The 25,699-nt window shown below is 36.3% G+C and overlaps 1 protein-coding gene across 2 annotated transcripts; it reads left to right on the top strand.

Moving 5' to 3' along the window:
* Window positions 1–4,946: 4,946 nt before the first annotated feature.
* On the top strand, window positions 4,947–24,601 carry LOC104939911 (adhesion G protein-coupled receptor F5-like). Of its 2 annotated transcripts, XM_027283836.1 has the most exons (27): window positions 4,947–5,049; window positions 9,383–9,486; window positions 9,775–9,826; window positions 9,974–10,117; window positions 10,235–10,408; window positions 11,933–11,962; window positions 12,150–12,302; window positions 12,416–12,574; window positions 12,814–12,843; window positions 14,875–15,027; window positions 15,134–15,292; window positions 16,303–16,332; window positions 16,449–16,839; window positions 16,915–16,937; window positions 17,021–17,109; window positions 17,197–17,258; window positions 18,128–18,249; window positions 18,354–18,566; window positions 19,272–19,472; window positions 19,609–19,737; window positions 19,830–20,008; window positions 20,678–20,851; window positions 20,932–22,320; window positions 22,459–22,500; window positions 22,735–22,782; window positions 22,872–22,941; window positions 23,506–24,601. In XM_027283836.1, the coding sequence occupies exons 2-27, from the start codon at window positions 9,388–9,390 to the stop codon at window positions 23,562–23,564; spliced, it is 4,374 nt and encodes a 1,457-aa protein (XP_027139637.1). In that variant the 5' UTR covers window positions 4,947–5,049; window positions 9,383–9,387; the 3' UTR covers window positions 23,565–24,601. The 2 variants fall into 2 exon arrangements, with proteins under 2 accessions (XP_027139637.1, XP_027139636.1); XM_027283835.1 differs by having other exon boundaries at window positions 16,449–16,937.
* Window positions 24,602–25,699: the final 1,098 nt, after the last annotated feature.

Here is a 25,699-nt window from a genome sequence, read left to right as displayed (position 1 = left end):
ATTTTTCCCATTGACCGCACTTCTGTTACTTTTACTTCCTGTTTGTGACTAGAGTCATACTTGGCCGTAAATATGAATTGAAGTCAGTGTGTGAATATTGTTAGAGTTTGAATTTTATTTTTATTTTCCTGCATAAATATGCTAAACATAGTGGATAAATGAGTCGAGGGACGTGTGAGCACAGAGCTGCCATGTGCCTTCCCATGCTAGAGTGTACTGATGAGACTGTTTGTTAATGTTAACACCTTCTGACGGAACAGGTACACATTTTCTCTGTATTTCTGCAGTTTTTGGTAATGTGAAGTTACCTAAAACACACATACAGTTGGTGTATTAATATATTTACGTTTTAGGGTTACATTTATGTTTCTTTTCTTTACATTCATAAATCTGCTAATGGACATTTTTTCAATGCAGGTGTTCACAATGATACAAATACAAAAGGTTCCATTCCATTTATTTCAGCAGAGACTTTCCAGTGAGCTGACATGCACCACAGCAGCACCCTGACACTGTTTAACCTGAATGGAATGGAACCTTAATTAACATAACTAGTAACACCTGTGTTTACCTACTATTTCATATCAAAATGGCTGCTTCTGTGAAAAAGGTCCATTACAGGGAAAAGTGACTTGTTGACATTGGCTTGCTAGCATGGAACATTTATTTATTCCATTTTTGCAAAAGATGAGGAAGCACTAAAGGTCTTTTATATGAATTTTCAAACTATTGATGTGATGCCCTTTATCTCTATTGTTGCCTTTATTTTTACAGATCAGTGCGGAATAAGAAAAACCACTTGGCATCTGGAGCCTGAAATTATGTCTGCCTTGAATCATTGCACTTCAAAGTTACTTACATTGTTAGGCATCAAAGGTGGAGCACTTGGTGACAGACTGAAGATCATAATGGAACTGGTAGGTACAATGCTTCTCAAAATTAAAAGTTTGTTCCACGAGAGCTACAAATAACACGAATTAGGAGATCTTATTTAAAATGTAATTTTTACATGGGTGGAAGCAATAAGACAGGTGCACTACAGTGTTGGTGTGCTGCTTGAATTTCATGTAACCTAATCATCTAAAAAGAAAATGTATTCTTTTTTACAACTTTGATCCTATTTTCATTGTTTGGTTACAATTCATTTTTGATAGTTAGTTTTACTGACCTGAAAGTCTAAGTCTGTCCGAAAGGATAATTAGTAAATAATCAAAATAGGAATGATGACAGTGGAGAATGAGTATGAGGGAGCGCCGGTATCGAGAAAGCTGGTTAATCAGTGAAATGAAAAGCTATTTCCTGATAGTTTGCACTGCATCTTACCAATTGACAGTGTGAACGCACTGTACTTGATATAGCAACCGTAAGTATAGACATACTCTCTGTATTGTCTGTATGTGTGTGGGAGTGTCGGTGTGTGTCATGATGACGTATGATGTGCCTTTACAGGCATCAAAAACAAAAGGACACTCACTGCTGCATCATAGATTAGTTACAGAAGTTACAGAAACACTCCCAAGCCTTTACAGTTTCAAATGTGACATATTGAATCATTTAGGTCATGGTGGTCCTAATGGTCCTAACCCCAGTTTGCTTGCAATCAAAGTTTTGCAAACTGTGCTGGCATCAAGGCACACTATAAAATTGTAGGGAAATACAAGAATGATTTTCATTTTAAATCATTGCTTTAATCAATTGCCCAGGCTGCAGGCTTTGTTAAGTAAATGTCCTCAGCTGTAACAACTTCCTGAAACAGCCTGCAGCTGCTATTGGTTGGCACAGACATCTGCAACATCTGCACTCGTTCCTGGTTCCTTGTCCCGGCCCCTATGGCAGCTGACAGTTCAGAGACTGCTGTTTGTAGTACAGTCTGGTAAAGTCTCTGAATGACACAGGAAAAGCACTGTCTAGTAACCAAAGGCTTGAAGAAGTTTTATACAGATGTCCCACTGTGTGTCATGTAAAATATCTATAGCCAGAATCTGTGACCCGCTGTAACTGGAGATGTGGCTTTGTGTCCTCAGTGTCCTCATTGGCCGCTGTGGCTCGGAGGTAAAACGGGTCGTCCACTAATCAGAAGATCGGCGGTTCGATCCGCTCCAGTCTGCATGTCGAAGCGTCCTGAACCCCAAATTGCTCCCGAAGGCTGTTCCACAATGAATGAATGTGTAGCTCCTAAAATTGATGAGCAGTTGGTGAGTGCGATATGTCCAACACGGGTGGTTGACCAGTTTGTTTCCACTGTGGAGGTTTAGTTTTCATGTTACACATGTCTCTACGGAGACCTGACCATCTGAGTGTTACTTTCTGAATCAGCATTTCGACTCTCCTCAGCGTTGACCGAAAGCACTGCTGTCAGCTACAGTTACTGTTCTTACTAAAGAACACAAAAGCCAAAGAAACACTTTCTTATGCCACATCAAGGTTTCTGTCAGGGTCTAGTTTTCCCTTGTTCCAGACATACAGACATACATTTGTGATGAACTAAACAAAAAAGTTTGAACTAGCAAAAGACTCTACTACTACTACTACTACTAAACTGAAGAGTCAGAGAGAGCAATATGGCACTATGAGCAGTGACACAATCGCTTAATGTGTGCGCTGATGTGTTTGAATGATGCCAGCTATGTACTGTACATAATCAGTGACTATCAATGTTTGAACTGAACAAAAAAATTGCCAGTAAAATGATTTGTGATTTTTTTCCTCCAGCAGGCCTGAGAGGCCACAGTGGATGAGCTAGAAAATTAAATAATAAACTTGAGACAGTTTTCACAATAACTTCTTTTCATCCTACTCTACTTGTTTGTTTGATTTGTTTTAAACTGTGTTTGTAGTTTAATGCTTTACAGTGTGTGTGTTTTTCTACTTTTATCAGTCCGTATTATTGGTCATCATGTTTTAATTAAAAATATTCTCATGGCATATTGTTTAAAATCATAACTTTAATGAATGTTGATCCAAATGCTCACTTATGTCTTCATAATTGCATCTCCAGTTAGGTGTTGTGATGCAATAGCCTTCAATTAAAGGTGTGAATGTATGCTGTGGTTATTGGTCCCTGGGCTGCCTTTGCCACAAAACGCTCGCACACACACACACACACTTCCTGTGTGCATTATCTCACCTCTTCAACCTGGGGCCTGATTGTTAGCAATAACAAAACAAATTCTTGGCCACTTACTGATCTGAGTGAGGCCATAATACACCCAGAGAGTCCAATTAAATGAGCAATGAACAAACAAGAAATCTGAAAATAGCCTTCTTTGTAGTCTAGGGAATGCATTCTGTTTTTTCACTGATTCATGGTGTTATGTGACTGCGCACACAACAGAAGAAAAACAAACTTAACAGTTAACAACAAAGTTAGTTTCTCTCAGATCAGAAAAAAACTGTCTTCTTTTTTTAGTATAAATTGTATATTTTATTTATTCTTTTTATTCATTATTATTCTTATAATTTATTCCTATCATTAAATATTGTGTCATCACACACAGGGAGGTTTTCCTGTGTGACACAGTTTGGATTTATCCTCCAAGTTTTTATTTATTTAATATTCTCACTTGATCTCACCACCTCTGTGGTTAAACACACAGAAACTACTCGCTGATGGTTTTCACATTTCCACTGTTTTAACTGATTTAATGGAAAAAATGTAAATGCACTCACTGAATGTAGGTAGGTCATAGGAGATAGGACGTAAATAAATCATTAGCTGTGTCTTTAGGATACAGCACAGTATAGGGGATGGATTGAACAATAAATATTTATTATGTTTTATGGTATTTATGGTGTAAATTTTAAAGTATTATGAAATCATTAGCAAATCCTAAATCCTAGAGTAGCAACTTTCAAGGCCTTCTGCCAGAGTGGTGATGGAAGTGATGGAAATTTCACTTCACCTAATTGACACCCATGGTTCTCCTACACACGTAGAATAAATACAGCACATCATGCATATATCCCAGCTATGACTTTTTACTTTTATCGTCTCTTCTTTCAAATGAAAAAAAGTCTTCTCTAAAACTTCTAGTTGTACATCATTAACTCGGCTCAGCTTTCACTAATAGGTGCGAGGCCCTCTGTGGTTGCATTCTTTGCACAGCCCTTGCCACACTTTGATACTTTTAGATTGAATCAAGAATCAATGAATAACAATGCAGCAACAAAGGATGAGAAATACCACAGGTGCAAAGTAACAATGTTTAAAGTAAAAATGTCTAAATCAACAGGGTGTGGTTGTTACCTTTTCATAATTCAGATTTTGATAACATCCCTCTACATCAGACAAAGCAACTGTACATAAACATATGTCCTTTGAACTGCTGTGAACTCTGCTGTGTTATTTCGGGAAATAATATTTTCATGACCACAAGATATAATGTCTAAAATGGCTGCTGTTGTTTTCTGCTGATGTTTCCTGCATATTGTGACGTTGGACTTAAAGACGTAAAGAAAGAGGAAGAACAAAACATGCATGAAGAACAATGTGTAACAGGTATTATTATAGTAATTATCCTGTCATTAGATAAGATCAAGTGAGCTTGATCTAATTAAGAAAGAGCTACCTGAAAAATGTTCTCTACATAAAACACTGAAAGGAAATTGAATGTCAATGTCAATGTCAATTTTTTCAGAAAGAAAAAAACATACTTAGACACATTAGATTAGACACATTACATAAGCATGTGAATGCAGATTTGGTGGACCTGCCCATTTTATGTTGGGTGTGAAAAATTTTTGCTAAAACATGATGAGCACTGTGTGAATATACAAAAATAGAATTTTCTAAAAACCAATCAGTCTCACCACGACCACCTGTCTACCACCTCAAGTCTGTAAAAAATCCTCACACTCATGGTGTGACCAATATCCGTGCTTAGCTTAAGTCACATAACTTGCTAAACTTGCTTTGAGGCATATGAGTCAGACAGACCAGGAAGTCGAGCGATGGCTTGCAAGTGTCATTACTTGTCTAAAATCCTGAGAGATAAGATGATCGTTCCCTTCCGACAATAGCACTTTTTGGAAGCCAGAAGACAGTGAGAGGTAATCAAAAAAACATTTAAAACCTTCATGTTGTCTTATATGTTCTTTATAGGTTGTTATGTCTTTTGAGTTGCGTATGTGTTTATGTATTTACTGTTTTTATTTTTTCAGTTTTGTTTTTACTGTGCTTTCAGTCAAGCTGTACAGGAGTATCCCTACATACTATAAAGAAAGCATTGATACTGTAGCTAGGTCAGCCATTACTCATGTCAAAGAACGTTTAACCCATTTTACCAAAGAGATGAAAGCATGAAATTATTGAAGATAGAAAGAAATAAAGAAAGAAAGAAAGAAATAATAAACATATTGAGTTTTATATTTCATTTATACAGATGCAAAGAAGAAAATTCATTGCTTGTTTTTTTTTTTTTTGATTAAAAAACAATTTCCCCCATTATGTTGTGATAAATAATAAGTGTGGCATCAAATGTATCCACCTTTCTAATAGGCATTTAAGGTCAGCTATTAATAGAAACCTGTGTGACGTATTAGCTTTTTAGGACCAGTGAAAAAAATCATTTCAGGGGAAATGCCTGCAGCCTGAGGCCAGTAAACCAATAATGGCTGAAGAACATAAATCTGAAGCTATAAATTCATATTTTAATCATTCCTCATTCCTGGGCCAATTGTCCGACAGGGTCTAAATTAGTAGTAGTAGTGAGTAGCAATGGACTTTCGATGGTCCTAAAAAGTGGCATTCTTAGCCAAATTTTTTTATTAATTTAGATAATTTACTCTTTGACCATCCTGTAAAATTATGCAAATTTACTAAACTAGCAAAGTTAGTTGTGTGAGGATGCTCATAAAACACAGAAACATTTATAAAAACAGACACTTGGTTGAACATCATAGGAGAAAAAAAGAACAATGAAAAAATTCACAAAAACAGAAACCTTGATGTGGCATAAGTATTCACATTTTTGAGCAGTTAACTGCTGATAGGTAGACGCATAAATGAAAAATTGTAAATAAAGTAATCAAGTAGTAATAGTGTAGTAAATAGTAAAAATTCAGTTTTATGTGTTATAAAAATAGATATACACAACATATGAGGGGGCAATAAGTAGGGTTGGGGAAGAAGGTACAAACGATGAAAGTCATTAAGTCGTTTAAGAGATTTTAAAATAGAATCAACCATTCTAACATAATATGATGAGCTGTTTCTCAAAAGGACATCATCAGTCACTTTAAATCTTTAATTTCTTCTAAATCTTAAAAAGTGTTTCCCAAAAGAATTGTAATGACACAAATGTTGGGCCAAAGAGTCCAAGGGCCTCTTCAGAAACTCCAGAACCTGTGGTACATTTTTATTACAAAAAAAAAAAAAAAAACTGCACAGTTCTAAATAAAAGGAGAACAATTTTGTGCAATTGATTTGAGTATAGAATTCAATTGTAATAAGAAATATGTTTCATTTCGGAATATGAGACTCTGATCATTAACAAGTAAGAAAAAGTGAACAACAGTGGTCTAGCCAGGAAGTTATGAAGCCATTCTCCTTATAATGAGGTAAAATGATTGAAGCATGACTAAACCAGTTTTTCTGACTCATTCAAAGCAGACTCACCCACTTGCATACAGACATTAGTTGAGTAGATAAGGAAATCAAGTGATGTGACTATTATGACTATAAGTTTCTCATTTTCATTTACATTTAACTGCTTTTGATCCATCTTTCTCTGTGTCACGCCACCAGTCATGAAGATCTGATATGATCGTTGAGCTTAAAAAAATATCAACCAAAGTCTGGAAAACTGATTGAATCAAAACTGTGTTGCTCTTGTCAGTAGGTCACTGTCTGACTATCGGGGCTTGTTAAATAGTTAAAATCATCCATGTTTACAGACATCTGAAGTCAAATCTACCACCATGGAGGTTTGATTTAAAAACGTCATTTAAAACTGCCACTTCTTCACAGACACAAGTGGCAGTACATAATTACTAGACAACACTTCCTGGTCTGTGATGTGAAGCCAGCATAGAAGTGTTTTTTTGTACGGCATTTGAACGAGACATGAGTCTACTTCTCACTTTGTGTATTACCTCAGTTTATTACAACAGTTTCCTAATGAGTTTATGGTCTCAGTCGCTAGTCAAGTGTTCTTTCATACAGCATGATGTTCATTTTGTAAATTGTGGTTCTTTTACCGTAAAATAGACACGGTATGCGACTCAAAACCAACTGTAAAACTGGGCAGTGCTGATCAAATATGAATCAACATTTTATCACTGCATTGCGTATTTCTAGCCTCAAATGTTTTATATGATTTACCTACATTTACTCACATCACATTTGTACCGCTTAACAGTAATATAAGAAAATTTGTGACTAGGGTTAGTCATTGATTTTTCGTCATTGGTTAGTCATTGGTCAATCATCTTGTTTGGCTTGAAAACTACAGCTTTTACAGCTCGTCACCCACCCTACAAAGTTTGAGAGGAAGCTAATTTGGGTGTGACAATTGGATGTAAACAAATAAGAAAGTTAATGTGGTTTTAAAAAGCCATTCAAATCTCAACTCTCAACTCTCCTGGCTCTGTCCAAAAGTACCAACCATCACCTCTAAAGCTCATGAATTAACCTTCACAGTGTGATTCTTTAAGACACAAGGCAAAACTGTAAAAACAACATGTGGTATTATTGCATGCATAAAAGTTTTAATGAGTACACACTGTTGGTTAAGCATTAATATATACTGAAATCATCATTTATAATGCATGAATACTCATTAGTATTTTGTTTATAAACACAGTTCCAAATGTTTTACTCATCATTGATAAGCACAGTAGTTATGGATTAGTTAATACTGAATTCATCATTTATAAAGCATGTTTCTTTTGTTTTCTTTTTAAAGATTTTTTTTTTGGCCTTTTCAAGCTTTTATTTGACAGAGACAGCTGAAGAGTGACAGGAATGTGTGGACAGAGAGAGATGGGGAATGGCATGTGTTACAGGTACTGGCTACTACCACAGATGTGATAACATTTAGTGGGCATCACACATACGGGAAAGAGCCACAAGTCGGATTCGAACCCTGGGCTACCACAGCAAGGACTGACCCTGAAAATACACTGCATGCGGAACGGCTCAGGAGCAGCTCTGCTCACACATAATCCGCACGAGATCTCGCAAATTCACGCGATATTGCCAGCTGTAGTCTCTTTGACTCTTGCAATGGCATTCCACGCCGCATCTTTTTTGTTGGTGTCCTTATAAAAAAGGATGTGAGGTGTCATAGGCTGATTTTGGACCTCCAGAATCAACTTCTCCTCATCCATGGGGTCGACGGGGTCAGAAGACACCTGAAAACCCCTGACCTGTTGACTTCAGGTCGGCCCCGCCCATTATGACGTGTTCTTGTAATGAAACTCGATCCGTGGTGAACACAGAGTATTTTATTTTGAAAATCAACCAGGGTTTTATTTTGTAGCTGATTTCCTTCCCCGCACAATTTGCTCTGTGCTGAATTTATGTACAGTGCTCCGGCGTCCGTGAACAATAGAAGCTCTGCGTATGTGTTGCGGAGGGCTGCCGGTGACGCCGCGGGGAGACTGTGAGCTGAATAAAAATTTAAACGTATCGGAGCCGTTCCGGAGACTTTTCTTGAAGACAGGATTTAGAATTACGTTAAATTATGACACTGAAATATTTTATGACTTTATTTTTTGATACAGAAACTGTTGGCGTTGGCAAGTTTTTATTCAGCTTTGTTCATCTTTTTACATCAACAGAACAGCTGTACAGTTACAATAATTGGGAAGTTGCAATAAATATCAATGCAATATGTTCAATATCTCTTTGTGTTGTGTTTTTTTGGTCTTTTATGATAACTGAAACTTTTGTGAGTCTTGAGCCATTGCCAGCCTTCAAATCTCATTCATAAATGCTTTATAAGGCATAGATAGTTCCCACTTTAGATATGCTCACACATAATACTTGATTAACGAGTCGTAAGTGCTTTGGAACTGCCTGAATTCATGAATTCCTGCATTAATAACTGTTTATAGGTCCATTGGAAATGGAATTTGTGAGTTTTTATAAAACATCTATTAACACACTCACTAACCATTAGTACAGAAGAGTAAAACATTTATTACTGTGATTATAAACCATATAATCCCTAACTACTCTGCTCATCAATGATGAGTAAAACATTTGTAACTGTGATTATAAACTACGTAATAATGCATTATAAATGATGAATTCAGTATATATTAATGCTTAACTAATGCTTAATAGTGTGTACTCCTTATAAAGTTTCACCAAGTTTTCTAATCAATGGATTGGTTGTTGGATTGATCTAATTTGTGTTACTTTGTACTCTCTTTCTAGTCGGGATGGCATTAAATAAGGCAGGATACCTGGTTGTTCTTCTGGTTATATACTACAGTCTGGAGAATCAGGGATACACTCAGTCTCTGAATGTTTTCTTTGAGGTAAGAATTAATAAGTAATAGCAACACTCAAGGTTATAATTAGGTTAGGTTAGGTTACCATACCACGAAATACTGGTGTGATTTAGCTACATCAACAAATACATACAAAATACATTGTAATATGATTGATCAATACTTATTCTAATTTAGTTTTGTGTATGCATATACTTGTGTATGTGTAAGCCTTGTGTATGTCCTTACATTGTGTTTAGTTACAGTTGTTACTGTATGTAGACAAACTGTATAAGTGAACTAATCACATGGATTGTAATCAAATGGATTTCCTAGGAATTCATGGGTTCAAAAGCATCACACGTTCATGCCAGAGAGAGAAGAGCCAGTGAGTCACATTTCAATAGTATCAACAGAATATCAACTGTCAGTGTTAGTGATACTGTTCACCATTTCCATGTCTGTGTGCTGATCAGAGTAAAATGTTTTGTCTTAAGTATGAACTCACCAAGGATATTGTTTCGTGTCTTCCCAGCTACTTTAAATTCTTTTGATTATGTACTCCAAGCTGTTATAAACATCTCAGACCTGGATGGTTTTCAAGCATTTTTAAGAACGCTGAACTTTACTTTAGTGTTCAACAACACTGTTGAAGTTACCAGCATTAACACCACAACAGGTAATAACACCACCTTCCCTGAGTAGTGTAGATACACCTTTTATTTGTTGCCAGAGTGAAATATATATTAACACTACCAGTACACATGTTGACATTGTCTCTTTGCTGTCTCTATAGTGTGTGCATCAGATATTTCTGGATACCAGTGCACATGTGAGCAGAGTTATGCTTGGTCATATAACAGCTGCACTAACTACGGAGCCTGTGATACCATCATTGGTGACACTTGTGGATGCATCAATGCCCTTCCAGTAAATGGCCAGTTCTGCCAGTTAAACACCAGTCAAACAGGTTTGCCCAGCACGCCCACATCCTCACTCAGTACATAATGCCAGCACACACTGAGATGTGTATCATCTGGGAAAATGTTGTTCAGTATCAGTATCAGTGGTGGAAAATTTACTCAAGGACAAATTTGAAGTACTTTTATTTATTCTGCTTTGTTAGTTTACTTCACAACATTTCAGTGGAAAACTGTGCTGAGCATGTAAAATACAATGCACTGCAGCATCTTTTAAACCACCCAAAAGTATATATAAGATGAGTAAAATTGGCTCTACTTCAGCCAACCAGAATTTATTACATTTTAATCCACCAATGATAATAATCCAATATTATTATATGTAATAATGAAACAATGACAGAGCCCATTTTGTCTTCATAGTAAGTCTTCCACTATTACATCTGTACTTTACATAAAATACAATTTAAAGCACATAACTATATGATTTTTTTTTACATACATTTTACTACATTTCAGAAAGAAACTTGCCATGCCTTGTCTTCATATCATGCCTTGTTGTAGCTGGACAAATGACATCAAATATTTTTTACACATCAATCCGTTAGTGTTTAAAACAGTTAGAAACTTTAATAGATTTAGATTTAAATGTCTGCTTTAGCAAGTCAGCTGAAGATCAAACTGCTGTGTATATACGTGTGTGTGTGTGTGTGTGTGTGTGTGTGTGTGTGTGTGTGTGTGTGTGTGTGTGTGTGTGTGTGTGTGTGTGTGTGTAAATGTTGATAGTCTTCCATCAATTTTAGATTTCAGGCCAATTGTCTATTTTGACCAGTAGATGGTGCTCTGTATGCATCAAACCCCTTACCTGAATGCTATATTTGTTGACGTTTAACTATGTTGGGCAAATGCCTTATAGTTTTAGTTTTATAGCAAGAACCTGTGTCAGGAAAGTAAACACTTTTTCAATGGAAGTCAGCTTTAATCAGATAATTGTTTCAGTGAATGCAGACAGACAATAGCTCAACCAGGTTTCCTTGTTACATGCTACCACAGTGAATGAAAAGATTACAACAGTTCCACCTCCACCACTTGGTATGAGAAAAATGCATTTTTGCTTTGCACAGATGAATACAATAGACTCTTTTCTTTGCAATTAAAATCTGGTTCCATTCCACTTTACAGTGGCAGTGTATAACACTGTGTATCTGCTGCAGAAAAGCATTTTACATTTTTTGGAAATGTACAAAGTATATTATAGTATATATGACTCTGAGCTCATACAGCTTTTATACACCTTGTAAGCTTTTAATCTTAAGACAATCATTGACAAATGCTGCACTGGCATGATGACTGCACCTAGTAAAAAGTGTTCATTACAAAGATTACAACTGTTCTGCTTCATGTCCTCAGAGCCACTTCTTGTTATAAGAAAGATTGTGTTTTGCATGTAGAAGTAGAATAGATGCTTTAGTGTGTAGTAGAAAATGTTACATATATTGTAACAGACATTTAAAATATAAAAAGGCATGATACTAAAAGTGTTACTGATTTATTTATTTTTTTCATTTTTACAGAGCCAACACCATCACCTACACCACCAAATGGTACGACTCATGAAATATAGAGAGTGACAGTTAAGAAAATCTACCTAAGCAGTTTGATAAATGGTGTACATGTGCAACATTTAGAGCATTATTTGTGTGACTGCACATAGTAAAAAGTGTTGTGATTATTGTTCTATATGATGATGATAGACTTCTGTGATGGACATTTACCTATTCTCCTTCACAGGCACGGTGGACATTGATATAGTCCTTGACCTGCGTGTTCCAGTCCTCAGTATGCCAAATTTCATTACTCTATTCAGAGAACGTCTGAATCTTTTCCCACTGCCCTACACCGTCACTGAGACTTTAAAAGTAATAGATGTAAATTTCACCACAGGTAAGAACTTTTGCTTGTATATTTGATCGATTTTTAATGCAGTTTTGTCAAATACTGTATGATTTGTGTACTATGTCTTGAGGTTTTTTTAATTATTATTATTTATTTAAAAGGATGCTATCCAACCAATGGAACCCTGCAGTGTCACTGTGAGGAGAACTTTGCTTGGTCATGTAACAAGTGTATCAATGCGTGCAACAATGTCACTGGACAAACCTGTGGGTGCATCAATGGACTTCCTACTGACGAAGAGTTCTGTGAACCAATCACAAGTAAGCATTGCTTTTGCATGTCTGTTTCAATAAAAGCTTTGGGCAAAAAAGGGATGAATATCTTCTATATCTGCCTGACTGTCCTGTTGACATAAACATGGTTTTCTTTCATTATTTCTTAACCATACAGTAGAGTCACATGTAAAGTGATGGTGATGTTGATTATAGTTGAAGTGATTTTGTTTTCCTGAAGCGGAAAAATGTAGTGTAATAATTCCTTCTAAAATGTTGCTCCACAGCTATCACTCAATGTCCAACCCCACCTAATGGTAAGGGAAACATTTTGGTTTGTTTTACATATGGATACAGTTCTCCATCTGAAGTAAGCTATTTGAAGGCTCTGTTGGAAAACAATGGAATGCTTTAAACAAGCACTTATTAATACTAAGTGTTGCAGATTTTTTTATTATTTTTTTAGTTACATCTACAACTCCACCATCAACAACACCAACATCTACAACTCCACCATCAACAACACCAACATCTACAACTCCAACATCAACAACACCGACATCAACAACGCCAATCTCAATAACGCCAACATCAACAACACCGACATCAACAACACCAGCATCAACAACACCGACATCAACAACATCAACAACACCAGCATCAACAACACCAACATCTACAACTCCACCATCAACAACACCAACATCTACAACTCCAACATCAACAACACAGACATCAACAACGCCAATCTCAACAACACCAACATCAACAACACCGACATCAACAACAACAGCATCAACAACACCAGCATCAACAACACCAACATCAACAACACCAGCATCAACAACACCAACATCAACAACTCCAACATCAACAACTCCAACATCTCCAACCACAATACCAGCAAATGGTATGACACTTCAAAATGTAGAGAATGGTGGTCTGCGTGTATGTTTTTCTAAATATTTACACTAACAGTAAAAAATCAGGAACATGGCATAACTCTTGTAATGTGTTGTAGCTATATGGCTTATTTAGATGTATGGAAATCCATATGTCATACAGCAAACATGTATGAGTGCTCAATCCAGTTCAAGCTTAGAGTTTACCTATAAAGTTGGATCAATAGTGCATATGAGCAACAGTTAAATCAACATAATTAATATCTTGATGATTGCACATAGAAAAAAGTGTTGATTTATAAAGATTACAACTGTTCTGCTTCACGTCCTCAGGGCCACTTCTTGTTATAAGAAAAAAAAAGTGTTTCGCTTTACATGGATGAAGTTGAATAGATTCTTTAGTTGCAGTAGAAAATAATAACTTATCTGTTGTAGCTATACAACTTTTCTAACAAACAACTTCATTAAACTTTGTAAAATTTCAGTTCAGGAAAAAAGGCTACCGAAGCAGTTTAATAAATTGTACGTGTGTGCAACATTTAGAACAACATAACTTATATGATAATGACTGCACTTAGTAAAAAGTGTAAATATTGTTCTTTAATGAGTGGTTCCCAACCTCTTCCTTAAAGCTCCAGTGTGCAAAACTTAGAAGTCATGTTTACAAAATATGGAAGAAATGGAATATAATATGAACAAATATGTTTTCATTAGTGTATAATCACCTGAAAATAAGTGTTATGTTTTTGTCACTTAGAATGAGCCTCTTATACATATCTACAGACAGGTCTTCTTCGACAGATTCCGCCATGTTGAACCCAGATGACCCATGATTAAGTTACATATTTTATGAATGTTTTACATTATAGTAAATGTTTACACAATAACAGTACAAAACAAGTGATAAATCGTACAGGTAACCCAAATAGTGAACAAAATAATTGCAGGAAGCTTGTGTTTGTGATAAATTTTGAGCAGATTCCTGATAATTCCTGTGAATATTGGTTTTAGCCAGATGGGTTTTCTTGAACTTTTTAACTTAACTCTCTGTATTGTTTTTTTTTTCTTCTTCTTCTTTTGAACAATGATAAATCCTTAGCTTTTTTTGTGTTTGGATGAAATCAGTGTTTTCTTCTCATTGTTCTATGAGCTATTTGGTTATTTCCACTGTGTAGTTTTCTAATGCAGGACAAGGCTGTGTGAATATATCTTTTGTTCGGGTCTTCACAATGACCTTATCCTGTAAGATTTCTTTTAAGTTCATATTGTAAATAATCATCTAGACTTTAAAAATAAACATTTTTATTTAGTTTTCTCCACAGAGATTTAAATGTTGAGATATAGACCAACTATATATCTTTTTTTTTTCTTACACCACTTGATATCTGTAAGGTATATGATGATGATAGACTTCTGTGATGGACATTTACCTATTCTCCTTCACAGGCACGGTGGACATTGATATAGTCCTTGTCTTGCGTGTTCCAGTCCTACGTATGCCAAATTTCATTACTCTATTCAGAGATGGTCTGAATCTTTTCCCGCTGCCCTACACCGTCACTGAGACTTTAAAAGTAATAGATGTAAATTTCACTACAGGTAAGAACTTTTGCTTGTATATTTGACAGATTTAATGCACTTTTATCAAATACTGTATGATTTGTGTACTATGTCTTGAGTTTTTTTTTAAATTATTATTCAAAAGGATGCTATCCAAACAATGGATCACTGCAGTGTCACTGTGAGGAGAACTATGCTTGGTCATGTAACAAGTGTATCAATGCATGCAACAATGTCACTGGACAAACCTGTGGGTGCATCAATGGACTTCCTACTGACGGAGAGTTCTGTGAACCAATCACAAGTAAGCATTGCTTTTGTGTGTCTGTTTCAATAAAAGCTTTGGGCAAAAAAGGAATGAATATCTTCTATATCTGCCTGACTGTCCTGTTGACATAAACATGGTTTTCTTTCGTTATTTCTTAACCATACAGTAGAGTCACATCTAAAGTGATGGTGATGTTGGTGCTTTATTCATCAATATTCCTTCCATTCCTTATTCAAACATCCTCTTCTGTCTCTTCACCTCATTATTTCTAGAGAGGCACTTGGCTAATTAATTGAAATAGTCTTAGGTAACAGCAGCTATAGTTTGCAGCAGTTTACTTCACTGTCCATCAGGAAACTGTAAATCACAGAGTTGATGCAGAGCAGCAGAGGACATCAGAGGTAAAACCAGAAAACATTTTCTATATAAAATGTGAGAAAGCTTTACTGTAGGAAGAAACATCGTGCAGAAGCAGGCATATGGAGCACAGAATGGGATTACAAGTCAGCATAGTATCAACTTGATAATATACATTGTCGCTTTATGTCTTGTGCATTTATATGTGTTAAAAATTAAAAAAAATTCTGGGGGAGTACCCATAGACCCCCTACAGTACTTTAGTTCTTAAGTATGGTGTGTTTGAGTGAGTGAATGACAGAGAGAGAGAGAGAGAGAGAGAGAGAGAGAGAGAGAGACGGGTCTGGGTGACCGGGAGGGGGATGCTAGTCAGGTGGGGGGCTGTAATTTGATAAAAATATTTGTCTAGCTTGCTAAATTTTAGCACAACCTATTTGGCTATTTTGGCTGTAAAAACATCAGTATTGTGTATGGACTAGGGCCAGACAGCGCTCAGTGGCATTAGCCAACACTGACAGCATCTGCCACCATCATCTCTTGCCCCGACCCAAGTGGGCCAGTCAGGTACTAAATTCCCGGGCCACTTTTTTGCCCCAGCATATATAGTCACATCTAAAGTAATGATGACGTTGATTATAGTTCAAGTTATTGTTTGGTGTAATAATTTATCCTTCAATGTTGCTCAACAGAAATTACTCCATGTCGTCCAACACCTTCCGGTAAGAGAAACATTTTGTTTTGTTTTACATGGATAAAGCTGTCTGTTTTCCATAGGCTAGTCGAAGGTACTTACTACTCTAAAAAATAGTTATTCTAAAAAAAATTTTTTTTACAGTGACATCAACAACTCTATCAACAACTCCGACATCAACAACTACAACATTAACAACTACGACATTAACAACTCCGACTTCAACAACTACGACATCAACAACTCTGACACCAACAACTGCGAGTTCAACAACTCCGACTTCAACAACTCCGACTTTAACAACTACGACATCAACAACTACGACATTAACAACTACGACATTAACAACTCCGACTTCAACAACTACAACATCAACAACTCCGACACCAACAACTCCGACACCAACAACTGCGACTTCAACAACTCCAACATCAACAACTCCGACACCAACAACTCCGACATCAACAACTACGACTTCAACAACCCCGACACCAACAACTCCGACTTCAACAACTACGACATCAACAACTACGACATCAACAACTACGACTTCAACAACCCCGACACCAACAACTCCGACTTCAACAACTACGACATCAACAACTACGACATCTACAACTCCACCAACAGAAGGTAACAATCATAAAATGTATCAATTAAGTGTTTTGTAACGAATTAAGTTAATTTCTTTGCAAAACCAAGTGTTTCTGTTGTAGAAAGGACCTTGGAGTTTGGCATGGATATGGAATTTAAGTCGTCATTCAATAACCCAGAGAACACGGTTTACATAAACACCAAGAAAGCTGTAAGTTAAAATGTTAGTTTTGTTGCATGAGTTTGATTCTGATCATGAAGCAGTAACATAAGCGGGCAAAATTATTGTTTCAAACAGATTCAAGAACAATGTGCGAAGAACATCAAAGGTTTCAAAAGTGTTAAGTTAAATGGGTTCCGGTAAGTAAAATCTTTCTTTTGCATTTCACTCTCCTTCTTAATACCGTTATGGAGATGATATACTCTTTTTCAACTCTGTAGCATCCTATATTAGCATAGTGCTAGTGTAATTACATTTTTATATTTGATAATCAAATGTAAGACTTACATAAAAGAATGGTAGCAAATTCCATTAAATCTTTTTCTAACACCATTTTCTGGCAATAATTTAAATTAGCCAAAATATTTAGGTTTAATATCAAGTAGCTAATGACATTCCAATCAGCACCCCCCTGTTTTTTGTTTTTGTTTGTTTAGCATTAATTAGCACATGTTAAGATTGTACTGCTTACCATCAGAATGGTAGCATTATCATTAGGAACATGTTGGGATCATGGTTAGCTTGATGTTAGCATTTACCTGAAAGCTCCACTCCACAGTGTTGATCCAGTTGGCTGCTGTGTACTTTGGCTAATCTGAAACTGGCCTTGCCAATGGTGGCCTTATAAGCATCTAAGTTAAATATGACTACAGTCAAATATGGCACCATATTAAAATGTGTGAAGTCTTATTTTGGCTCTGGCCTGGCGTTGCTTGTTTACTTACATCCACATCAGTTGGCTGTTTGAAGCTTTCAGTACCTATGATAGAAGAAGGACCAACATAGAATGTATTTACAAGATGCTTCAGAAAACAAAAAGTGTTTAAATCCTGCAACACATAGAGCAAATTGAGAATTATTAACCAAAGTTATCTCCAGAGCTGAAGATCAACACTGACTGAACTGAACTGTAAATGATGGTAATAAGGGCAAAACAAGTGACCACACATTAACACATTATAGATGCTTGTGATTATATTTTCATTATGTATTCAATTCTGTGTTACAGGAGTGGAAGCACCATCGCTGGATATACCATAAGTGCAAGCTCTTTTCAAGAAACGGAAATTGAAGCAGTAAAGGATGGGATATTTACACAGCTGTCAAAAATATACGCTATGATCATTGATAGTAAGACACATTTTTTAAAATGTTTTGACAGACTTTTTTTTTTGTGATTTTTGACATTTGGTGATTATACAATAATTGTCTGTCATTTGTGTCTGTTTTTTAAGGCCCAACAAAGCTGAAGTTTGAACCACCTGAAGAATTTGTTGGGAAAAGAGTGAAAGTGACGTGTGGTCCTCCACCAGAGATTTTTGGTACCGATTGGGACACTGTGTGGAAACGTAACGATGAGATAATAAACAAAGATACCCAACACGAGTTTTCAACACAAGATGGAGCAGCAATATTAACCATGCCAAGAGTTTTTAACACAGATAATGGTAAGGAATAGATCCAGTATAATGCAATCAATAAATTATTTTTACTTCTGGCTCAGGAGAAATTTCCAAAGCATACACATTTAGAATGCAAAACCAACACCTACACGGTCAGCATTGTTTAGCCAAATATCGGGTCATGGTCATGCAATTTGATCAAAAATGTTTAGAGATCTAGACATGGTTTTATTTCACACAGCTAGAGTGAAGTATTGTGAAGTGCAGTATGTATTGGTGTATATCTAAAGTATACATATATAGTATAGGTTTTTTTTCCATGAAGATTTTTAGGTAGGTTGAAATGAATCACAGTAGAGAAAGAGAAAATATTTTCCTAATGACAGAACCTCTCAAGCCTGTTGACATTCCGTTCTGTATAATGGGGGAAAATCCATTAATAGACATGCCATAGTGTTCACTATATATTATTCTATTATATGATTATTATTCTATTGTTTGTATTTAGACTCTTTCCCAAAAACAAACTGAAATCACATTTAGTCATCCTTTTTACAGTTAAGAGAACACAGGAATATGATTAACAGATTTACAGGACATGTATTCCATGGCAAAAAAAGAGAGGAAAAATTAAAGCAATTTTATATTTTGTAAATATGATTGTGGGAGGTTTTCCCACATACTTTTGTTTTTATTGGTTTCACATTGATTTGATGTTAATTGGTGATATCTGATATTCTCTATTTTCAGGAATTTATAAATGTCAGCTGAAAAGCAGAAGTTCTGGATCAGTTTTCAGACAGACATCAGGCACATTCACTGTCAAAACGATACCAGTGATCCAAGTGTCACCAATCAGAAAAACGGTTGATTGTAACACCGAAAAGGTCGTGAAACTAAGTTGCTTCATCAACAGCCCCTATGAGGTCACATTTATAGGCAGGGATGCAGGTAAAGTTAAAATAAAAATCTTACCAAAAGGCTAATGCAAACAAATATTTGAGATATTATTAAACAGTATTTTCAATGAGTGATGCTGATACTGATACTGTCCAAGTTGAGTGTGATTATTTTTTTGTATGTTTAGGCCCCGGTAATTCAATTACTGATGAGTTTTCAATCGAGGTCTGTGAAAATGGAGAACATGAGATCACTTGTCAAGAGAAAAATAATCCGGAATTTAAAAAAGTCATAACACTGGGGTTTAGCACCGAGGGTAAGTATCAATCTACCATTAGAGCATGTTACACAATTTAGCTTAAGATATTTTGTCCTGTCATTAAAAAAAATACTCTTCTTTCTCTCTAGAGTTTGCATGTGTCGATGATACAGAATTTGGTAATGGATTTGAGGATGACGTTGGTTTTGCTCCCTGTGACCAAGACAAAGTGGGAAATAAGACAGCAGTTTGTAGGGATGGTGAATGGCAAGATCGACAAGACAACTGTGTTCTAGCACCAGTTCAGGAGCTTCTCGATCAGTCTGAGGTGACCTTGTAATCCAGCTATTTATCAGCAATTTATTTCCTATTTAGCTATTACTGACACCAGATGATTGCATCGAGAGATGGGTGGTCCCAAGACCTAGATTGAGAACCACTGGTTTAGAGGCTACAGACAAACAGTACCGTGTAATTAACTAATGTTACTGGCTGATTCTGTAGTCTGTGGCAGCACTGTCACTTGTGAAGGCTGACATGGATAAAACGTAGCATATACTGAAGAAAGAATCAGTTTTATCAGGTTTATTTTTTAAGATTTATCATTTAAAGCCAGTGTACCAATTGTTTGGATTGGCTCAGGATATGGCTAATAATAATATTAGAGAAATGTGGTAGGACTTGTCTGTACTTTTTGTAGATTCACTTTTTCATTTAAAGAAATGCCTTAGCATCTCTTCTGCTCCATTTAATCAACTTTCAAATAAAGAGGCGCTCAAATGATTGGTCATTATAGAAACTCACCATAACTCCAGTTGCTGGCACTATATTCATCCTCATAATAATGTATTTGTTTTTTTTGTTTTATTTTTTAACAAAATGTCATGCTATCATAATAATAATGATCCTATTGGTAAATAAGATCCTACACATTTTAGCTTTAGTTTGATCCTTGAGATACTGTGTAATTCTAATGTTTTTTTTTTTTTTTTTTCAGTTTTTAAATAACAATTCACTGCCAGAATTCTTGGACCAACTCAGCAACGTCACTAGAAACTTCATAACAGAAGTGGTTGATTCTCCTGCCAACATCAATGCCATCGTTAGTATACTTATCAATGTAGCCAGCGCAGCAGCATCGGGTATCCAAATAAACAGAACTCTGATGAAGGTATGTGGATTACTCCAAGGTTCTCACGTCCAATACACATTACATTACACATGATTTAATCTTCTTTCTTTTCAATTTAGAATATCCTATTAACTGCAGGAGTGCTCACTACAGATGGAGCAAAGGATTCATGGAACACTCTAAACAACCAAAACAACGAAATCTCAGAAACAAGAAGCGTCAGCAGCTCCAGAAATGTGTCAAAAAGTGTCAGCTCATCATTATTGCAGTCTCTTGAGACTATAACAACTCGCCTTAGCGACGACTCTTTTGTGATTGACACTGAGTCTATACTCTTGAACAAAACTACATTCACAGAACCTTTCAATCTTGATTTTTCTTCAGTCGAGATAGACATACCAGAGCCTGAGTCTGGAGAAAAAAATCTGGGAATTACTTTGATGGTTTTTGCCTCATTGGACAATGTGCTCCCTGCAAGAGACAAAAAAAATTCAGGCATCTTTGATATCAATGGAAGAGTGCTACTTGTTCAGTCCAATGCCACTATCAATAATGTTTCGTTCACATTCGATATTTTGAACGATACTCTGCAGAACCCTCAGTGTGTTTTCTGGAACTTCAGCCTCTTTGAGGGTCAGGGGGGATGGGATGACGAGGGGTGTGAGTTGGAATTCCATGTAAATGAAACCGTTGTATGCATCTGCAACCACCTGACCTCGTTCTCTATTCTGATGTCACCCTACGTTCCAAATTCTGTGAACTTGGATATTATAACCTACTTTGGAGTTGGCATATCCATGGCTTCATTGGTCATATGCCTCATTATTGAAGGTGTCATATGGAAAAAAATAAGGAGAAACAACACATCTTACTTGCGTCATGTTTCAATTGTTAACATCGCTGTGTCTCTCCTGATTGCAAACATTTGGTTTATTATTGGGGCGGCCATTTCGAATGCGGAGGACGAAAATGTATCAGCATGTTCTGCAGCTACATTTTTTATACATTTTTTCTACCTTGCCCTCTTTTTCTGGATGTTAGCCTCAGCTCTGCTGTTGATCTACCGCACAGTCAGTGTCTTCGATGGGGGTTTGTCTAAAAAAGCTATGTTGGCTATTGGATTCTCACTAGGCTACGGGGCACCTCTCATCATAGCCATCATAACTATAGCTGTAACTGCACCATCAAAAGCATACATCCGAGGAATTGGAGTTTGCTGGCTCAACTGGGAAAAGTCCAAAGCTCTACTGGCATTTGTAATCCCTGCACTGTTAATTGTGCTGATAAACCTTATAATCCTGCTTGTGGTGATATACAAGATGTTGAGGAGAAGGGCAGTGGGAGATGCTGCGCAAGCAGCTGAGAGGCACGTTCTTGTGGTTATTGCCAGGAGTTTGGCTGTCCTCACACCGTTTTTTGGATTAACTTGGAGCCTTGGAGTCGGAACCATGACCGACCCAACCAACGAAGGAATCCATATTGCATTTGCATTCTTCAATTCACTCCAGGTAGAAATACAGTTAATAATTCTAATTATATATCTTACTGTATATTGTGTTACCTGAAAAGATCACTATTCCTAATAGTGAGTGCCTTCTATCACTGAAGTCCTCTTAGCTGATGCTACTCTGTGTTTTTCTTTGAAGGGTTTCTTCATATTAGTGTTTGGAACGCTGTTGGACAAAAAGGTATGTATGTCTCATGTTCCACATATGAATCAGCTGCTCAATTAATTAAAGGGAAATTCCACATATATTTCTCTAATACTGCATTGCTATTGCTACCTGTAATATATTAATTTGGGATGTATCTCCAGAGAAAATGAATAATGAAACACTGACACACTTAATTTAAAAAAAAACTAGGCTATCCATTGGAGTTTTATAGCAGTGTCTTAACTTTTTCATTTTTTCACTTTTCAGGTGCGGTCAGAAATAGCAGCAAAGTCACAAATTTCAAGTGGGACGAGGGTAAGAACTTGTTTTTAGTCGTGTTATTCTTTTTGTTAGGATATTCAAATGTTGTGTCAATTCACATTTTTGTTTTATTCTCGTTTTAGAGCACCAGTGCCGGAAACTCATCAACAAGTGGATTGGGCTTTTTCCGAAACTGGAGAAGAGAAAGAAGAGGTATCACTTAGCTTGAAGGCTTAACTTCTAAATGCTAGTGTGCTGTGCTGGTGGCTTATCTCAGGTCGTTGGTTGATACACTGCTTTGGTTTAGATTAAAACATATCAACAAATATTTAATAGACTACCATGCAATTTTGTGTAGATATTCCTCAATGGCACTTCGCCATCTGTAGCGTATTTCACCTAGCATCACAATCCGGTTTAGAATCTGACTTGTAATACTTTAGTTAGAAATCTACAAAAGTGGGGCACCTCTGCTGCATGGCATTCTCCCTCTCACCCCCATCCTGTTTGTCTAAGGCTCTATCCAACATTTATACTTTATGTGGGGTTCCCATCTTATACAATACAACAATAATGCCAACATTGTGTGAATGCAGCATAGCCATCAGCATGTTAACACCATGACGGTAAGCATGCCAGCATGCCGATCCAACCATTCAGCTCAAAGCATTGCTATGCCAGAGCACAGCATTACAGAGCAGCTAGCATGGCTGTAGCCCTTCTCAGTTGTCATTTTGTCATATCGTACTGAATCTTTGTTCTGCTGCTTTCTTTCAGATGGTTACAATATATCATCTAGCGGCTCCGGTGAAGCTCACTCCTTTTCCAACACATGATGATCTTGTGACAGCACCAGTCAGTCGGAATGATCACCCCAGCTGTTTCACAAATTTCTTTCTCCATTGCAGCTATAATGTATGAAGGTTCGATTTGAAAGATGATGTAACAGTCATGAAGAGCCAGGGTGGGAAGACAAAACTTTCAAAATATGAGTGCTTAATGCTTTGTTTATTTCATCAAGGCACTGCTCACAACAGCATTATGTAATACACACCGCAAAAATATTTATTATACTGCATAATGTTGGATGTATAGTATTAATTTCACTGTAGTCATTGCTTTTATCCATTTTTAGTACATTAGTATATTAGTACAAACAAAAAGAGTTGTACGTGTATGTACATGCTTAATACGCATACCACACAAAGAGAATATATAGAGAGAGATTATATCTGATGTCCTGTGCGACTGATGCAGCATTTGTATGTGTTTTTGTCTCCAGGAAGTCACATACAGTATATTTAGTGATAGTGCAGATAGCAAGTAGATGCAAAATGGTTCTAGTTTTGGTTTACTTTGCCAATCAAATCAGTTAGACAAGGCTAGGCTGTCTTACACAGATCAGTAAGCTTGTTTACTCAGTGGGTGGCATCACAATGACAAATTGACTTGGGCAGAGCTATCAGTCAAATAGAATAGAATATACCCAGAGTTACTTGGAAAGATATATATATATATATATATAACAGTTTCTACTCCACCGCACAAAACCCTGAAGAGCCCCTGAACACATACCATTTAATATTTAGGTGTACTTTGTGCAGTAGTACTGTGTGACATAAAACTGAACATAGGTCTTTTATATAGTTTTGTATAGTTTAGAGTTTAGAATAGTTATAAAAGAAAGCTTCAGGTTCTCTGCACTTTACACATTTGATGTTTTATTTGTGTGTGTGTTTTTTGTGTCTTCATTTTGTTCTGCCATAAATGTGGTGTTTGATGCATTTTGCAACTACAATATTTTTTGTATTTGTCTTGAATTTGTAATACAGCATATGTACCAGTTCTACAAATGAAATGAAAACTTAAATAAAAAAATTAAACCTGTTTTAAAACACTTTTATGTCAGTTCCTGCTTTACTAAACATGCTAATGTGGCACAATCTTTAGCACTATCTCTAAATAGGTTTATCTACCTGTAACACTACCATGCCTTTAATTCTTTGATCAGTAACAGCTCTGTTACAGTGGTTAGTGGCAAGTAAAAAATAAATAATAAAAATGTATTAAGTAAATAGATTTTGGACATACACATCAATTCTACACGTTAGTCAAAATGTGTGGGACCTGAAACACAGTACAACACACTTAAATACATTCTCCACTACATTATTATTATTCTACTTAGCATTGCCAGTAACAACATACTGACTGTATAACCTGTCATATAAACATCATCATGTTTGTTTTACTTGTTCTGTTTGCTATTTGGTGATTTGCATGGCCTAATGTATTCCAGCCATGCTTATGCATCAGCAAAGCAGGACATTACAGTCAGATGTACTAATATGGTCACAAAATGTTGACTGAGATGAACCTGTATAAAACGCTACTTTAATGCTGCTTATGCTCACAGACTGGCTCTTCATGTGGCCTGATATACACCTGTATTGTTAAACGTATTGTTTAAGAGAGTTTTTCAAAATATCGTAAATGCAACAGCAGAGGTACTTCCCTTACAGAGGTAACTACCTACCTTAAACCAGGAGTGCACATTGCCTTACTTCCACCTCGGTTAGTCTTTTTAAACTTACACAGTTTTTGTACAGATTAGTGAGCATTCGAGATATAAAAGTGGTAGTCGTCAATATTCTCACCTAACCAGTAAAGTGAAGAAGAATAGTGTGTAACAATGAAAGATCATATAGAGCAGGGGCAGTGTTTGGCTCGGTTGATGGAGCGGCCACCCCATGTGCAAAGGGTCGGTCCTTGCTGCGGAAACCAAGGGTTGGAATCCGACCTATGAAGGCCACAGGATTTACATACTACGTTATAAATTTTCCAAGTTTCCAAACGTTAGAAAAAAACTGTTAATATGCTGATCTAGAAGTAGTTTTGAAGAGTGGGTAACACAATAATAAACGACTTGTTTCACCATTCACAATTCCAAATTCTTTGAGTAAATATTTTT

This window comes from Larimichthys crocea, chromosome XI, assembly GCF_000972845.2.
Source record: "Larimichthys crocea isolate SSNF chromosome XI, L_crocea_2.0, whole genome shotgun sequence".
Lineage (NCBI taxonomy): Eukaryota > Metazoa > Chordata > Actinopteri > Sciaenidae > Larimichthys > Larimichthys crocea.
The sequence above is the reverse complement of the archived record's forward strand: the minus strand, read 5'-3'. Positions and strand labels throughout refer to the sequence as shown.

Excerpts from the sequence above, each read along its gene's own strand:
- LOC104939911 (XM_027283835.1), top strand. The coding sequence starts at position 9,388 with ATGGCATTAAATAAGGCAGGATACCTGGTTGTTCTTCTGGTTATATAC. Across the intron at positions 9,827-9,973 it reads TGCCAGAGAGAGAAGAGCCA|CTACTTTAAATTCTTTTGAT; the intron begins GTGAGTCACATT and ends GTGTCTTCCCAG. Across the intron at positions 12,303-12,415 it reads AGATGTAAATTTCACCACAG|GATGCTATCCAACCAATGGA; the intron begins GTAAGAACTTTT and ends TTTATTTAAAAG.